The 16257-nt window shown below is 44.5% G+C and overlaps 1 protein-coding gene across 7 annotated transcripts in view; it reads left to right on the top strand.

The window, feature by feature from the left end:
* The first annotated feature begins 5995 nt into the window (after positions 1–5995).
* The window catches only part of DNM1 (dynamin 1), a 64931-nt gene continuing 54669 nt past the window's right edge, over positions 5996–16257 (top strand). For all 7 annotated transcript variants that reach the window (XM_059486331.1, XM_059486334.1, XM_059486333.1 and 4 more), the window contains exon 1: positions 5996–6290. In XM_059486331.1, the coding sequence (XP_059342314.1) occupies positions 6130–6290 (161 nt within the window). In that variant the 5' untranslated portion in view covers positions 5996–6129. The remainder of the gene's footprint in view (positions 6291–16257) is intronic.

The following is a 16257-nucleotide window of genomic DNA, read 5'->3' as shown; positions in this document are numbered from 1 at the left end:
CCTGTAATGGTGCTGTTAGAGCAGCCACTGGCCTGGCTGGTTTGCAGCAGAGGGGGTGAGGGTTAATCCTACAATCCCAGTACAGAAATCAGCCAGGCCTGGGAAAGCCAGAATTCAGGTTGTATAGATAAATGTAAACCTGAAATTGATGTCCTCTGTTCTTAAATCTACAACTAAAGCTCTTGTAAGTATTCTTTGTATGTTCCCTTTGGAAATTTACAAACCGCCTTACTAATGAAACATACAAGTAACTAAGTTTCTTCACTGTCAGATTTTATGTTCTGACATAGTCTATGGGCTCCCCTCATAGACTGGGCTTTTCTCTCTGAGGCCCTACATACAAATCATTAAATAAACAACATTTTTGAATTTATAAATAGTCCATAGGTCTACTGCCTTGAACACAAATCTGGACATGGATTTAGTCCTGTGCCTGCACAACACAAGACAGGACTATGGCTACAGGAAGCAAAGAAAGATGTGCTGCTCCATCAACCTACAGCCCAAACTGATTTCAGATATGCCTTTATGTCCAAATGCCTACCTCACACCTACCAGAGAGGGTTTAATTGAATGCAGAAGAGAAAGCTCCAGATTCAGGTAATCAAAACATTTAGTTTGAAAGTCATACAGAGATATAAGGGAACTGCAGAAAATTGGGTTAGGATCCTTTCCTTCACTACAAGAACAAAACAGTGTGTCAGGCTGACAGCTGAAAGGTGCTGTCAGTGCCTAGTGGTCATTGGAACACAGACCTTGACCTCCCATCCACTGACAGCTGTTTTTTCCTGCAAAGAACATCTCCCTTTCAATAATTAAGCAACTCACTACTCAGTGTGCAGTGGCAAATAAAGCTCTTAATGGGAGAATACACAGAACCTTAATAAGAGCCACAATGCAGACTACAGCATTATCACTCAAAAACAACCCATGTATCCCCTAGGCTTGGGAGTGCCTCATTGGCAATGGGAGTGAATAAAACAGAGTAAGATGTAGAAGTTCAAGGTAAGAGAACAACCCAGAAAGCCTCCTGCAATGCAGAGACTGTAGCCAGTGGAGTTGTTGGATCATGACTATAAGGCAACCTGCACTATACCTCTGTATGATTAGATCAGGGTTATGAAATCTGTTGGCAGATAAGCGGACAGAGCATATGAATGCTTTTTATTCAGGAGCTGGATTGTATTAGACAGCCAAGTTTTTGCTGGGCTATATGAATTTTTTCCAGGGACTGGATCAGGCATGCAGATAACCAGAGATTTCTAATTTCCAGCATATGACTGCACTGTGCAGTTTTATGTTTTAATTTAGGCTTTGAAAAAGACTTGGTATGCAACCCTTGGTGAAGCCACATCACTTTTGAAAACCCAAGTTTTCTCAGTGCCTATGACAGCACCAACATACTGTGGTGCCCACAATTTCCTCTGCAATCTGCAAGGATGGTGTGATTACTCATCCATTTCACCAGGATATAACTAGTTCTCACCATAATGTGTTCAAGCCTCACAAACTTCTCGGAGAAAAAGCATATGGAGCTTGAAAGTACTTTCTTCTCCTGGTTTGGGGGCCTATCTATTGAAAGAATGGGTCAAGTTTCACCAGACATGCTCTTAACAGCTGACATTAGTTACTGGAATTACACTGTTTTCCATGTCTGTTTTATCTGGAGGATGACTGGATTCACACAACATTTCAAACCAAAATGATCTGTGAATTAAAGGATGTTTTCCCTCATTCTTTGTAATATAGTTCTAGAAACCTATTCTTGATATTTCTTGATGGGCAGGACAGGCCCACAAGAGGTAAAGATAGTTTTTATATCCATTTTACCACATGGTCAATCAGCTCCTATTAGTGATTTTCAGTCTCACAAGGTAAAATATATACCAGAAGCCATTTTATGACATCTCACTAGATGCATAAAGCACAGAGAACTCAGCTTTGTTGCTCTTAAAATATTAATTTAAATTCACATCCTTGTGCAGATCCCATTCTTATTGGAGTATAACATTCAGCTTCTTTCTTTCCTTATGTATACTCTGGCTTCTGGAGAGTCACACTCACAATAACACTATCCTAGTGTCTTATGCACCAGATTTATCTTCTTTTACCTCTTTTTGGGGGATCTGCACATCAATTCAGTTTAAGTACAGAAGATGAAGAAGCATTTCACTATGTTATTCTACAAATAAAATACAATATATTTGAAAACTCAAAAATTAAAGGCTCTTTTTCTTTCAAATAGCTTTTGCAATTAATAGGAGCATTAAAAATCAATTTTTTTTCCCTGAGGAACTGATACCACGAGAGATCAATGATGTTACTATGGTACCATTACTACTATAGTAGCACTTAAGTACCTATAAAATAGATACTTAAGCATTTTCTCTCTCTATAGGCACCTTTAGATAGTTATGGAAATTTATGAAGCTAATTTTAGTTAATATTTTAACTATTGATCAGCTGTATTATGTAGTATTAGTATGGACAATGACAATCATAGGCCAGTTTCTTTTTGGAACTTTTAACCTCTGCTTTTAAACATTCAATTTAAATTCTTACCCATGTTTATAACTATTTTTAGGAACCCAAAAGGCCAGAATTGTCCACTTCAAGACCCACAGTGAAATATTCTAAACATTCACACTACCTGGAGTCAGCAGAAACAGTCTGCAAGTAACTTAGAGACTCATAAGCTAATTGCATTCCACATTTTGCCTCTTTTTTCCTCTGAGAACTAGATATGTTATTTTTGCAAGGGCAAGGAATGAAGGACAGAATCCAGCTCTCAAATGTCTATTTCTAATTATGCTAACTAAACTGGGAGTCCTATTTGCATGAGGTGACAAAATCAGCATACACAACTGTGGTAATGTTGATAGCCATACATAGAAACACACATATGCTTGGCCACATGCATTTTTAGGGATTCATGTTAAAGTACATTCAGGAATATTTATAACACTGGTGTGTGGGGGGGAATCTTTAATTCCTCTTGTTTTTCTTTGTTCACATCTTCAGTTTTTCTACTGAGATAAAAAAAAAAAAAAAAAAAAAAAAAAAAAAAGATTTTTCCTATTAATTCCAGTTACTGAAATACCTTTTGTTTTTCTTGCTCTGTCTGCTACATGCTGCTGAGTAAGTCACAGGTAGGAGGTATTACAGAATCAAAAGGTTTGTTTGCTGAGAACATCCTTGCAACTCAGTTTGTGGCAGGAGAGAAAATGGAAGGCTCTAGGAGCGATTCCGAGTGCCTGCAGTTCACTTTTTCATCAGCGGGAGGTGTAGGTTTGTAACGCTTCAGAAAATCCAAGCCTGGCTGCCCGGGATGCTCGAGGTCAGTCTCTCCGGCCTGAGCGGCTGCAGAAGCGTTCAGACTTCACACGGTAAATGAGTGGTTTGGGGTGACAATGCAGGCAGACACTGGAGCTCGTTTTGCTTACAAATATCTCTGCAGGACAAAGAAGCTGGAGCAGATTCTGTGCATCTCTCAGTTTTACAGTAATATTGATCCATGTAAAGGTCGCCAATATTCTGCATGTTTTACCAATGCCATCATTCCTTTTGTTCCTTTCTTGTGCACCTGGAGAGCACACTATTAGCTCCCCTCATCCCTCCTGTCCAGTTTTGCCCTTTAAGACTTCAATTAGGCCAAAACCCCCCATATATCCCCCAAAGAACCACATTTCTTAAGCACTAAGTAGGAGTTTGACAGAGAAATAAAACTAGGCAGCATAGGAAAGAACACCTGCAAAGAAGTCATGCATAAGCCTTTGTACTCTATGAGCTCCCTAATTGGCAACATAAATCCTACTTTTCCCCTCAGTCTTCAACATCAGCTGTTGATATACTGTATTTTCAATAGTCTGTCACAAACATTTCTCAAAGCAAATGGATTAATTTCATTTTAGCTTTGCCAGAAAAATGGTATAACCTGAATGATTATTTCTAGAACCAACTCACCCAGAACAAAATACTTATTCAGAGTCCATGGGGACGAAACTAAGGAGTCAACCCGTGAGTGAAACCCAGACCCAGAGACCCCATATGCTGCAACTGAACCAGAAACAAACACTTCTCATGAGTCAGCAGGGACTGATGGCCCTCCCAGGTCCACAGATGTGGGGGGAATGTGTCCAGATGTGTCCACCAGGTCATGGCCACTGAGAGTTTTTTAGTACAGCTGGTAAATTGTGTGAGGTGATTGAACTGATGCAACTGGGCAACCTTTCTCTGTATTGCACTTGGTGAACTTCAAGTTATAGCGAGCTCTGGGACAAAGATGGTTTTCTTCTTATGGTTCCTCCAATAAAGCTTCAAAGACCCTCATGGTCTAAAGTTCCCTGAGCTTCAGCTCTGATCCAGGGAGGAAGGTGACATAATTTTTTGAGCCTTTGATACTCTTCACTGTGTTTTTGTGGTGACCTCTTACAAAGAGCAGCTATCCATAGCAGTTTTTTTCCAGAATCCTTCAACATAAATTATCAGAATGGCTGCAAGGATGCTCAAAGGCTTTTGTCCACAGTCTACATTGAATTTCTTAAGCTTATTTCTTGAGATTTTCTGGGTAATTTGCTGAGAGGAAAAAATAGCATTGACAGCCTCCAAAACTGCCCACGTATGCCCTACAATGGTGTTACCCATACAGATGGAGCAGCTCCCTTCCCTCCCTTCAGTGCTCTTACCTGCACACTGGTGATCTGTTAGAGCATGGGGCAAATTCATCCCTCACCATGGCTGCCTCAGTTTCTCTGTGTCTCCACATAGGTATTTTTGCATGGATTAAATTTGATGGACATCTGTGAAATATTCATTATAATTATTATGACTAAAAAGCTCCTGGTTAAAACAAAACAGACAGCTCAAAATCTGTTGCAGTTTTTTGTATTTCATTTCCCCCTCCACCCCCATCTCTCTCTGAGCTGTGAATAGGAGTCTTGGGTAGCACGAACTGAGAGGTGTTTGAAATGCAACATTCTCCATCCTTCTGAGTCATTGCTAGCCATCAGATGCTTTTTTGAACACTTGTTTTCATTGCTATACTTTGAAATCAAATATGGCCTCATGTTATATTCTTATTAAAAACCCATCCCTTTTAAAAACCTAAAACCAAGTTGTTCCCTCTTTATTGCAGACAAGTAATTTTAAAAACAAAATCTGGGTACATAAAATGAAGCACCTGTTTCCATTTCTCTAAAACAAGCCTGGCAACACATCCACTGTTTTACAGCTATAAACAGAAATTGATGCATTTTTCATTTGTGTTTGAATGAAGCAGCAGAATCATAAAATGGGTTGGAATGGACCTTAAAAGACATCTTATTCTAACCTCTAGCATAGAATGGATTGGAAGGGACCTTAAAAAATATCTTATTCTAGTCTCTGCCATCTTATTCTAGCTAGGTGCTCAGAGAGTGGTAGCGTTTTTGCAAACCTCCAGTTTAATCTCAAGTGTTTCCTGTATTTTGGTGATTTCATGAGTGCTGCCACACACAAAACCCTCCTGTACGGGTGCCAGGCCGTCCCAAGTACTGTGACCAAACCATGGTGCACTGACCAAAGGATGTGGCTGTGAGGATCAATTAGTGCAGGTGTAGTAACCAAGCCATGAGAGTCCTTTGATCACATTTTACCTGTTCTCTGGCAGCGCTGCACAGCTGGAGGCAGGGAATGCCTCAGGGACCGTGGCACCGTGCTGGCGGCTCGGCCTCACGGACAGGTACACCGGCACTGTGCATCCACAGCGGCTGGGCCACACAGGTGTGCCAACCTGCCGCACACAGACCGGCCCCAGGGCAACCTGAACTGCTCTGGTTTGGGGAGCGAGCCCCGTTCCCAGGTCTCGGGGCACAGACACCCGTGACGTGCCATCCCAGCCCCCTCAGCCCCTCGCAGCCACCGGACTACATCTCCCAGGATGCAGCGCGGCACCGGTACCTTTAACGCCCCCTGGCGGCAGCACGGGGCTCTCCACAGGCGCGGCGGGCGGGCTGAGGCGAGCGGAGCCCGGGCGGCGTCGAGCGGGGCGAGGGGCGCGGGCTGGAGCCGCTGCCCACCGGCCCCAGAGCCGGGGAGGGCTGCGGGAAGGGTTAGTGCGAGCTCGCCTGTGCGAGGAGCCGCGCCGCAACCATGGGGAACCGCGGGATGGAAGATCTCATCCCGCTGGTCAACCGGCTGCAGGACGCCTTCGCCGCCATCGGGCAGAACGCCAACCTCGACCTGCCGCAGATCGCCGTGGTGGGGGGGCAGAGCGCCGGCAAGAGCTCCGTGCTGGAGAATTTCGTCGGGAGGTGAGCAGGGGGTGTCCCCGGGGGCGCGGGCAGAGCTGCCGCATGGCCAGCGCGGTGCGGGAGCAGCGGCTCCTCACGGGCAGCGCGGTGCGGGAACGGGCGCAGGGACAGCGCGGGCACAGCGCGGTGCGGGCACTGTGAACGCGGTGCGGGCACAGCGCGGAGCGGGGACAGCGCTCCGTTCGCTGCTCCTCCGCTCCGCTCGGCGCGTGTGTGTGCGCGGGCAGCGCTGCAGGACGCCCGGGCGCTGCGGTGCAGGGGTACGGGCAGGGAGGGAAGGAGGGAGGGCTCTCCGCCCGGGGACGTTCCGCAGCGGGGTCCCCGCCACTGCCGCACCTTGGCGGCCGGTGGGAGCCCCCCCTTGTCCTGGCTGTTACATAACGGAGGGGCTGAAGGGGCTGTGGGGGCCGGCCCCATCCGTGCCCTGCTCGGTGCGGGGCTCAGGATGGATGTTGTCGCTGCGGGGGGGTGATGCGGAGGGTGTTTAAGTTTAATCTGCTCCGTCCCCCTCCCCCAGCCCAGGCTCGCTGTCCTCCATAGCGGATGCCATGTCAGGAGCTGCGGGGAGGCTATAGGAAGGACCGGGTTATAGCTCTCCTATATGCTCAAATCCCCGGGTGCTACCATTTTGTGACAGGCAATATACTGATGCCTTCCCTTCATGTGACCTTCGCATTCATCATCTGCAACTTGAGTAAATTGCAGATCGCGCTGCTTGGGTATCTGCTCCAGTGCAGACACACAACACCTGGGGGGGGGGGGGCTGTTCCTCACATTTTTCCTTGCTAATTAATTGTATTAAGTTATATACAGGTTTTAGTTATCAAGGTGTTTTTTTATGCGATAAGGGGCATGCAGGTTTCTGGTGACTTGCCTTAAAGCAGTGACTGCTGATACCTGGTCAGATGCTTACGTGGGTTTTTCTCTTTCAGCAAACTGCATTTGTGACAACATCTATTGGATCTCATTTCCCTACCCCCACTTTTTCTTTTAAGCTGTTTGCTGTTGGATGGCTTATAGAGCTTTTCCACTGTCAGAAGGGTCTGTGCTGTGGATTAACTGCTTGTTTAGCTGCAAGTAGCCTCAAATTCTGGACCTGTTCAAGGGTATCTTTGAGCAGTGAGTGCTGGGTGTACTGGGTGTACTAGGAGGAAGGCACAGAGGTTGCATCTGGTACAAAGAAAGCATGATCAAAATAAAAATTCTTCTCTGCCATAGATCAAAGAGTTTTGAAAAAATAAGAATATAAAATTTAAAGAGTTTGGCATCTCTTCTGGCTAACTTCCAAAGGTCCATGCAGTGTATCCCCCAGAGATGCTGGGATCATGCCAAGGGCAGGACATTGCAGAAACACATTCTTCTGAACCTCAGGTCATAGTCCAGGATCTACTTGTTTGTGCATAGTGACAGAAAAAAAAAATCCTACTACCCAAGTGAAAAACTTGTTGGGCCGTAGCTTTCGAAGAAGGGGAAAATGGATCTTCTGCAATCTTTGAGCAAAATGGGTTCACCTGTTGGCTCTGCTGTTTTCATGCTTTCTAAGTACTGGCAGTCAAACCTCATAAATCCTTTTTAGAGGATCTGTGCAGGCAGTGCTGCAGTGGTGTCATAGATAATGTAGGGCTGCTGGGCCAGAGGGGGATTTGTTGGAGGAAGGACAGTCGGTGTGTTGGGGTAAACTGCTCCTCTCCTTTAGACCAACCACACAAGAGGATTTACTAATCCTTGGTGCATCTTCACTGGCACCAATTTAGGACCAGAGGTTTTATCTGCTTGGTGGAAAATATATGAATTCAATTATCTTCTGTCTCTTTATGATGACTCCTGTTACAAGAGAACTTATGACCTCACCGTGTCCCATCAGCTGTCTCTCTAGCAGCAAGTTATAGTGCTGTGGCTTTTAGAAAATGAAATAATTAAGGGTCCCCAGAGCAGGAGCTGAGAGCTGTCTGTAGAAAAGCATTTAGAGGAAATAATTGGAGGGGAAATGGAAAATGTCAGTGTGAAGAGGTCTTTCTCCATTTGATACCCGAGTGCTGGCTAGTTTAGACTGGTAACTTGAGACCTCTTACCACAGAATGTATGTGTATATGCTACAAATCCCAATCCTGTTAAAATTGTGTTGGGGCCCTGCTGTAATGTATAGTCTCTTTTCTTCTCTGTGGGTATTGGAAACCACGATAAGGAGCTATGGAAATAGTATCCAGAATGAGCATGGTTCTTCAGTGTAATTGTGACAAGGGCTGTTTTCTTGTCTGAACAGTCGTAAGGAGAAATTGTGTGTAGACCTACTGTGTACAAATACAATTATTGCTGTGGTGTGGACATGACATATGTCACTGCTCCTGCTTGATACCAGGATGGTGGTGCAGCTATTGCTCAGCAGCTGCTCTCTGCACAGGGAATGTGAGTGCTGATGAGTTTCTCTCTGAGTGGATGGAAATCTGTGCAAGAACAAATGCTGATGTGGTTGGTACTGCCTGATGGGCATGATGCAGACACTTCAGCACAGGGGCTGGAGGCCCCAACAGGGCTGGTTCCCCTGCTCAGGACCTGTGGGGCTCCTTTCAAATTGTCATCAAATCACGTTTCCCTACCAGGACAGCACATTGCCCCCTGCCAGATCTGTGCTGTGGCTGTGCAGGGCTCCAGTCCTGGGCTGCTGCAGGCACCTTGCAGTAGCACTGATCCCACACTCAGTGGAAACCTACAAGAGGAGTGATCCTGCCTGCAATCAGTGTTTAGTTACATGTCTGACCAAACAAATATTTTTCCCCTCCTAAATTCAGTGGTTTAGTAGTTGCTGCTAATTGTGTTTTCAGTGACACTTACTCTGCTGTTAACAGATTATCCAACAGTGCAGAGCTTGTATTTGTAATACCAGATGTCAGTGTGGCTGCTATGTGTGCTTTTGCTGCTGGAGAATCAGCGTGGTGGCTCGGATACTGGCTGGTGGTGATAAAATTGCTGAAGAAACAAGAAGCCATGTAGAAGCCACACAGGTGACACATCTGTCCACAGACTGGTTTGTCCTGGGCCCCAGAACTGGAAGGAAGGTTAATTGGGTGAGCTCCAGGCATTTCCTGTCGGCGTGGTTATAAGGTTGAAGGATAACTCAGGTTGGAAGGGACATCAGTGATCATTTAGTCTGTTCTTAAGGTGTTGTTACTTCCCTGCAGCCTCCTTTTCTAAATAAATAGGTCTTGGAGCAGGCAACTGTACCAGCAAAATTGGTATGATAAAAAGAACAAAGCATGTGGTATATGCTAATTTGACTTAAGAGCCCAAATGACTGAGGAGGTTGTACGAGACAGCCCACAAGGCTGTTTGTATCATCATCCCTGTTCATGCCACTCTTACTTTACCATGTGAAAATAACAAATATGCTTTCTTTAAATCCTGTGATCTCAGAGCACTGTTACACAAATCTCTGGGTTTCTGGGAGTATTACTGTTACCTGTGCTTTACAAACAGGAGAGCTGGAAGCCCCGGGCTGTGTTCAGCTGGTTGCTGGGATGGCTGTGCCTCTGATCCAAGGCAGGGTGCTGCTCAGCCCTGCTGGGACAGCTGCATTGCTCTTCATGGGGAAAACAAGGCACCTCTGACTTCTCCAGAACAGATGGTTGCAGGGGGCTGTCGAGGAGGCAGTGACTAAGGGCTGGGAACAGTGGGTGGAAGGACTTGAATGGAGATGAAACCATCTTGTTTATGATCAAGGGACCTGAGCAGTGTCTTGTGCAAAGTGACTTGTGCAAAGTGAATCACTGTTTACTTGACCCCAGACCCGAGCTGGAATCTGGTACCCCACAAGCATCTTCTCTTGGAAGCTGTGCACCCCAAACAGGGGTATTTAGCAGCCTGTCACCAGGCTCTGATGGTATATGCTGAATTCCCTGATATTTTTGTGTTGCCTGGAAGGAATCAGGAGACAGGTGTGGGCCTAAACTCAACCATGTTGGGCTAACCTTGCCTCTCCTAACACACTGAAATTTCCACATGGGTAAAAAAGCAGTGAAAATGCAGTACTGCAATGCCTGTGGCAGTCCAAAGGCTAAATGCTCATTAGGCATAGCTGCAGTACTTGCTGTGACAAAATCAAGCATGGGTTTGGCAGCAAGTGTCTCTTTGCCTTTCTGTGTCCCATACTGGTGATGCAAAGCTAGATCCTGAAGCCACAGGCTTTAGTTTGGCTGCAGGTATAACTCTGAGGAGCAGCTTAATGCCTTCCACAGCCATTTAGAGATAATTATACCCCCAAGATATGATGAGGGAATGCCTGCCTTGATAACAAATACTTTGCTTTGTTATGGAAAGCTTCCCCAGCAAAATACCTTCAGAGACCAACAGTAGTGTTTAGCAACCATGTAGAAGTGAAGGATCCTAAAGGGATGCATAAAGAGATCCAGATACTTGGCCTATTCCTGCAGGAAAACTGTTTTGTTGATGATTTTTGTACTTTTAAGTTGCTCAGGCTTCTGCTGCAGTATGTGGTTCATGAGCTTGAGTGTTGAGGACTGAGATTTCAAATCTTGCAAAATGGCTACATTATGTATAGATTGGGGATATCTATTGTACTGGGCAATGCTGAGCATCACTGCAGTACTTCAGGAGCAGATTTAAATTTAAACAAGAAGATACATTCATGACACATGCTTTGGCCACTCTTAAGGGTGATTCTTCTAAATTTTTGAGGGTTCTGATTTGAGATGTGTGCTGGCAGAGAGATGATTAATTGCTAGTCACGGACCTTTAACTGTTGTATGATAAGTACATCAGTAAGCCAGTCAAATCCTGTTGTCTATTTGCAGCTTAAAAACACAGGCACTGCTTGTGAACTGACTTATTTAGGGTTGCAGTGATGGTGCAAGAGCCAGGAGTAGGATTGTGCTGCTTAGAGAAATAAACTGTGGTCAGGTAAGTCCTTCAAATGGCAGCCAGTCTTTGGTCTCCAGTGAAGAAAATACCTATTTTCATCTTGGATTAATTGGGGAAGGAAGAAAATATGGAGCACTGGGGGAAATGGGTAAGGTGTTACAGCAGACCCCAAGATAAAATAATTTAACTTAAGAGAAATCTGTAGAGCTCTGAGCAAACACTTGTGGGAGGAGGAATGCTAGAAGAAGATACATAATTAAGTTAAAGCATAACATAACATGGATATCTGTGAGGGAAAACCCCATGAATCTCAGTGTTCATAGATGCAGCAGCAGTGTCTGCCTGTGTTTGTTGTCAGCTTGTTTTAGTCCTGTTGGGGTTGGCTCAAATAAGTACAAGTCTAATATTTTTCTACTTCCTGCAGCAGTTAAATGTTCCCTGCAGATCTTTCTAGCTGTAGCAGATCTTTCATCTTAACTCTTTAGTGATGATCTCCTGCTTCTGGTAACTGCCCACTGGCCTTATCTTCTCTAGAAGAAGGGATCTTTATGGCATGTCTCAGATCATATCAGAGTTTACCTAGGGAAGAGAAACCAGCTGCAATCCAGTGGGGAATGTGATGCTCAGTGTGGTGCAAGTTGGTGTTTGGACCTACTGGTGTGTGAAAATGACAGGTTGCCTTGTCATTGCTGGAATTCATCACCTGATAGCTGACAGATCAGGGACGCTGCATTTCCTTGTGGACTCTTCCTTGTTAGCATGATAATCCTCACGTTGAGAGTCTTAGAACATTTTGAGGTTTTTTTATTAATTCTTACTGTACTTTGTGATAAATACGTGTGGAAATTTTGTGTGTTTCCTCAATAAACAGGATGCAGTGACACAGGGTTGTAAAGAGGGAACAGAACCAGTGGGAAAAGGAGTCTGAGGTTCCCAAAACTGTTAGCTGCTCCTGTTTTTTCATACTTGGTGTGCTTATCACACAGTGAAAAAACCTTAATAAAACCAGGCAAAGTAAAGATGACCTACTGTTTTTAAAGGGTACTGATTGTTTTCAGAAGCCATTCAATACCTATCTGGGAATACCAAGCCAAGTCCTTGACCCTGACTCTTCCAGATGCTCAGAGCAGGCAGAACCCTGCTAGACTTAACTAGAAGGAGTGGGAGTCTGTCTGCAACACCTCCTATCTGAGACAGTTTCTGAAAATGTTATTCTAAGGCAGGAAGTTAATCCCCTTCCTGATCTGGTGAATTCCTGAATGTCCCTACTTTGTACTCCAGGTTTGAGTCTGTCTGTACTAGCATGAGTAAAAATTCTGTATAAGTTTTTTTTTAAGATTAATCTTTTTGAGGAGAAATGGAAGCAACTTACAACTTAGCATAAGTTAATTAAGAAAACAGTTTTTGCTGTGTTCTAGCTGCTGGGGTGAAACTTATTATGATGCCTTGAGCAGTGAATTTATTGGACAAGAATAAATCCATGTGTGCTCCACCCATGTGAGCCAGTACTTAGTTTTTTGTTTCAGGCAGTGCATGAGTAGCAAAACCAGAAGAGTTAGTGAAGGGGTGGCAGGCAGTCATCTAGAAGCATATGGTGTGTTCAGCCTGTGCCCAGTGCAAAATTGGTTTTGAGGTGGTGTCTGTGAAAGGAGATTTACTGATAATGTGCCGGGTAAACCTACTTCCTTGGTGTGCCACTAAAAAAATACACCCCAAAAACTTTGGGTGTAATTCTTTCCTCCTTCTTGGACTCACAGATCTGCAACCATGAGTCAGAGTACTGCTAGTTGGGAGGAGAGACAAAATTAAATCTGGTCCAAAAAAAAACCAAACCCCAAACCCAGAAGTCTAGTCATGCATGGTGGGAAAAATAGCTTACTAGTGGGACAGTTTCTCATTCTACTTGAAGTTTCCTTTTCCTGGCCTCTGACCTGGTTTTGCACCTTCTGATAGAGAGTGGAATCCCATGGTTAAGGAATATTGTCTCTTATTACAAATGGGCATGTTCAGCCTTGAGGTAGAATTCTGTTTTATGTTCTGAAGCTAAATTCTTAGTGATTAATTTTTATACATTTTTCTCCATCCTTAGAGGCTTTTGGTGTCTCCCATGACATGTAGGTGTACATCATTAATGGACACTTGAACTAACACTGGACAACATTAAGCATGAAGTGATAAACTGCTTTTCTTAACAATAAATGAAAACTCTGTAAAGATGGCACTGCAGTGTCTGTGAGCCCTTGCAGAGGCTTGCCTTCTCTCTAGAAGTGTTGTGCCAAGAACTTTAATTCTTTGTTTGCAGGTCTGTGTCTTCGTTTCTAGGTCTGCTCTGCAGAGGTTGGGTCTGGTGCAGCCACCTTTGGCTGCTGGCATAGATCAGGTGCAGGATTTGAGGGGTGAGGGTGTTCTTAGAAAGCACTGGAGATGACAGGCTGTCCTAGATGGCCTGCTAGCACTTGAATTTTTGAGCCTGGTCTTTCAGGGCAGGGATGGGGGTAGCACAGCTCTACAGAGGAGTGAGCCCTGGTTTTTGTACCTAGGGACTTTCAGTACTTGCATGTTCTGGTCAGGTTTGGAGGTGGTCAGCCTGCAATCAGATACTGATTCTGGAAAAACTGCAAAAAGTTATTTCTCTTCATTTACATTCATCTCTGATCCATCTAAAGCACACATCATGCCTGTTTTGGGGTGACTTGATGGAGTTCAGTAATGCAAACTGGATGTGTTGCTCAGAACTAACTGCTATAGCTACAAAGAGAGGGCTGAGAACATTTCAGTGTTTACTGATGAGCAGGCAAGACTGCATCAAAACACTGATGGGCAACTGAGGGCACAATTTGAAGTTAGATATTTAAACAATTATTCCAGGTGACTCATTGGTACTGTGTAGTTAGGTCCAGCTTTGTTTTCAAAGTCCATTAGTGAATATTTTAATAACAGTTGAATATAAAGTGGCTCCATGGTTTTCTTAAGCTGTTTTATGTCAGTGGGCAGACGCACAATTAAGTTGCTGGCGTTTGCTTCCTTTGTGACCTTCAGGTTTGTCACAGCTCTGAGCCTGCTGCTGACTGTAGTAGATAACTGCTTTGCTTTCCTTCAAGACACAGTACAGGAATAATGAGCCCTGAGTCTGAACTCTAACAGTGTCTCTGTTTTCTCCAGAGCATCTGACATGGAAAGTTTTGGCAGACCCAGCCATGACCAAATGGAAGTGAGATGGTCCCTGGTTAGTGGCTTCTTGCAATTCAGCATAACATGCTTTTGGGAGCGTCTTGGAAGCAGACGTTATGCAAGCTCCTCAAGCTGTGTCTTGCTGACTGGAAGCAAACTTGCCAGCTTCTGCCATTTTTCTGCAAGTCTTGTGACTTGTGTGGCTTTTCTTAGAGCCCTGGCCACAGCAATTGAGCGAACAGAAGAGCAGTGTAGCTTTTGTATTGAAAACAGCAATTTCTAACATGGAGGTTTGAGGGTATTTTTTTTCCTCTAAAAGATGCTGTTTCCCTAAATGCTTCTGGAGACAAGTATAAAGGCTCTCAAAGCTTCTAAGACCTGCATTGTCATCTCTTCCCTTCCTAAAAATCAGGGCTTAGTCTCAAACTATAAGCTCTGCTAAAATACTCGTGTTGCAGTCGCAATGAACAATAAATGAGGTTTGGAATAAACCCAGTACCTCACTTGTGACGGAAATGGGAATTGAACTGGAGTCTCTGGGGCTGAAAATACTATTTTAATAATGTATTGCCTCAACAGTCTCCTTTAACTCTCCCTTTCCTGTTTCTTATGGCTTCAGGCTGCATTGTTGCAGCCGTGTGGAAGGGTGAAGAGTTAATACAACCATAACAGACATGGGAAGTGCTGGGCTCCTGTCTGGCTGCTCAGACTGTCATTTTGGGACTGGGAAACACTCTTGCTGCAAGAGGGGCCAGTCTAGTGTATGTGATGCCTAAGAGAGGACATGGCCAGAGTTAAACTGATACTGCTGTGGATTTTGGCTGCAAAGCCAGGCAGTGTTGCTGTAATGCTGGATAAAAGAAGATCATAAATTGCAGCTGTATTTCAGAGTAGTTTTTCAGCTGCATTCAGACCCTTTCTCATATCAATAGGCAGAAGTCTACAGAGATGCTGAGCATCTCTGTAGTTCTCAACATCTGCAGATGTTTTCACAGCACAGCTAACTCACCCTGGAGAGCACTAGGAGAAACTACAGTGTTTCCCTTTATTTTAAATTTGAGAATGGAGATCCAGTGATGAGGGAGGCGATGCTGAATTTTTTAGAACAAGGAAAGAGGTACCTAAAGGCAAAAATCTTGAAGTCTTTGTTCAGTTCCTCCTCTTTGTCTTCCTGCCACTCTTACATGTGTAAAGACAGAGTAAGTTACATAGGATCTGGCTCAGGGCTTTGACAAATTACCAGACTGTTTCAGCCCTGAGAGCTCTTCCTCATCCATGTAGTTACAAACCTCTAAAAATGAGGCTTATAATGACTGTCCATTTGCCACCTGCCTTCCAGCACAGGAACAATTCCCTGTCAGCAGGGGAATATGTCTGGTGGCCTCTTAGTTCAGAATTAAACCAATAAACAACAGAGCTCTAACCCTCACAGGTTTTATGCTGATATTTAGCCTCACTGACTTGTTTATGATTTACTCTGAGCTTCCACTGCTCTGGGTCATGATGGAACCCCTTGATTCTAATACATGTTAGGTTTTCTCTCTTTCTGGCTGCTGTGATCTCTTGTGTAATCTCTGGCTATTTCTTAAGCTGATTGTGCTTTTACTTTTAATAGAAGCTCCTCTATGAATAGCTGGGAGTTGCCTGAGCGTGGTGGTGGCCTTGAGAGGAGATGTGTCGCAGTGGGGTTAAAGCTACGGGTGAGGAGGAGGTTGGTACATTCCAAAATGCAGAATAGCCTCAGGGATTGGTACATGACATGTGTCACACTGCAGAGCTGATGCTGCATCTCCAGCACTGAAACTCAGGTCACCTCTTGTACATCATGCAGCTCTCAGCAGAGATCCCAGCAATAAACTTCTTTCCTCTGGGCTGTGCTACTTTGATTTGTTCCTGTTCCTAAGAATTACTCTGCTTATGC

The sequence above is a fragment of the Ammospiza nelsoni genome, chromosome 20, assembly GCF_027579445.1.
Source record: "Ammospiza nelsoni isolate bAmmNel1 chromosome 20, bAmmNel1.pri, whole genome shotgun sequence".
In the NCBI taxonomy this organism is placed as follows: domain Eukaryota; kingdom Metazoa; phylum Chordata; class Aves; order Passeriformes; family Passerellidae; genus Ammospiza; species Ammospiza nelsoni.
The sequence above is the reverse complement of the archived record's forward strand: the minus strand, read 5'-3'. Positions and strand labels throughout refer to the sequence as shown.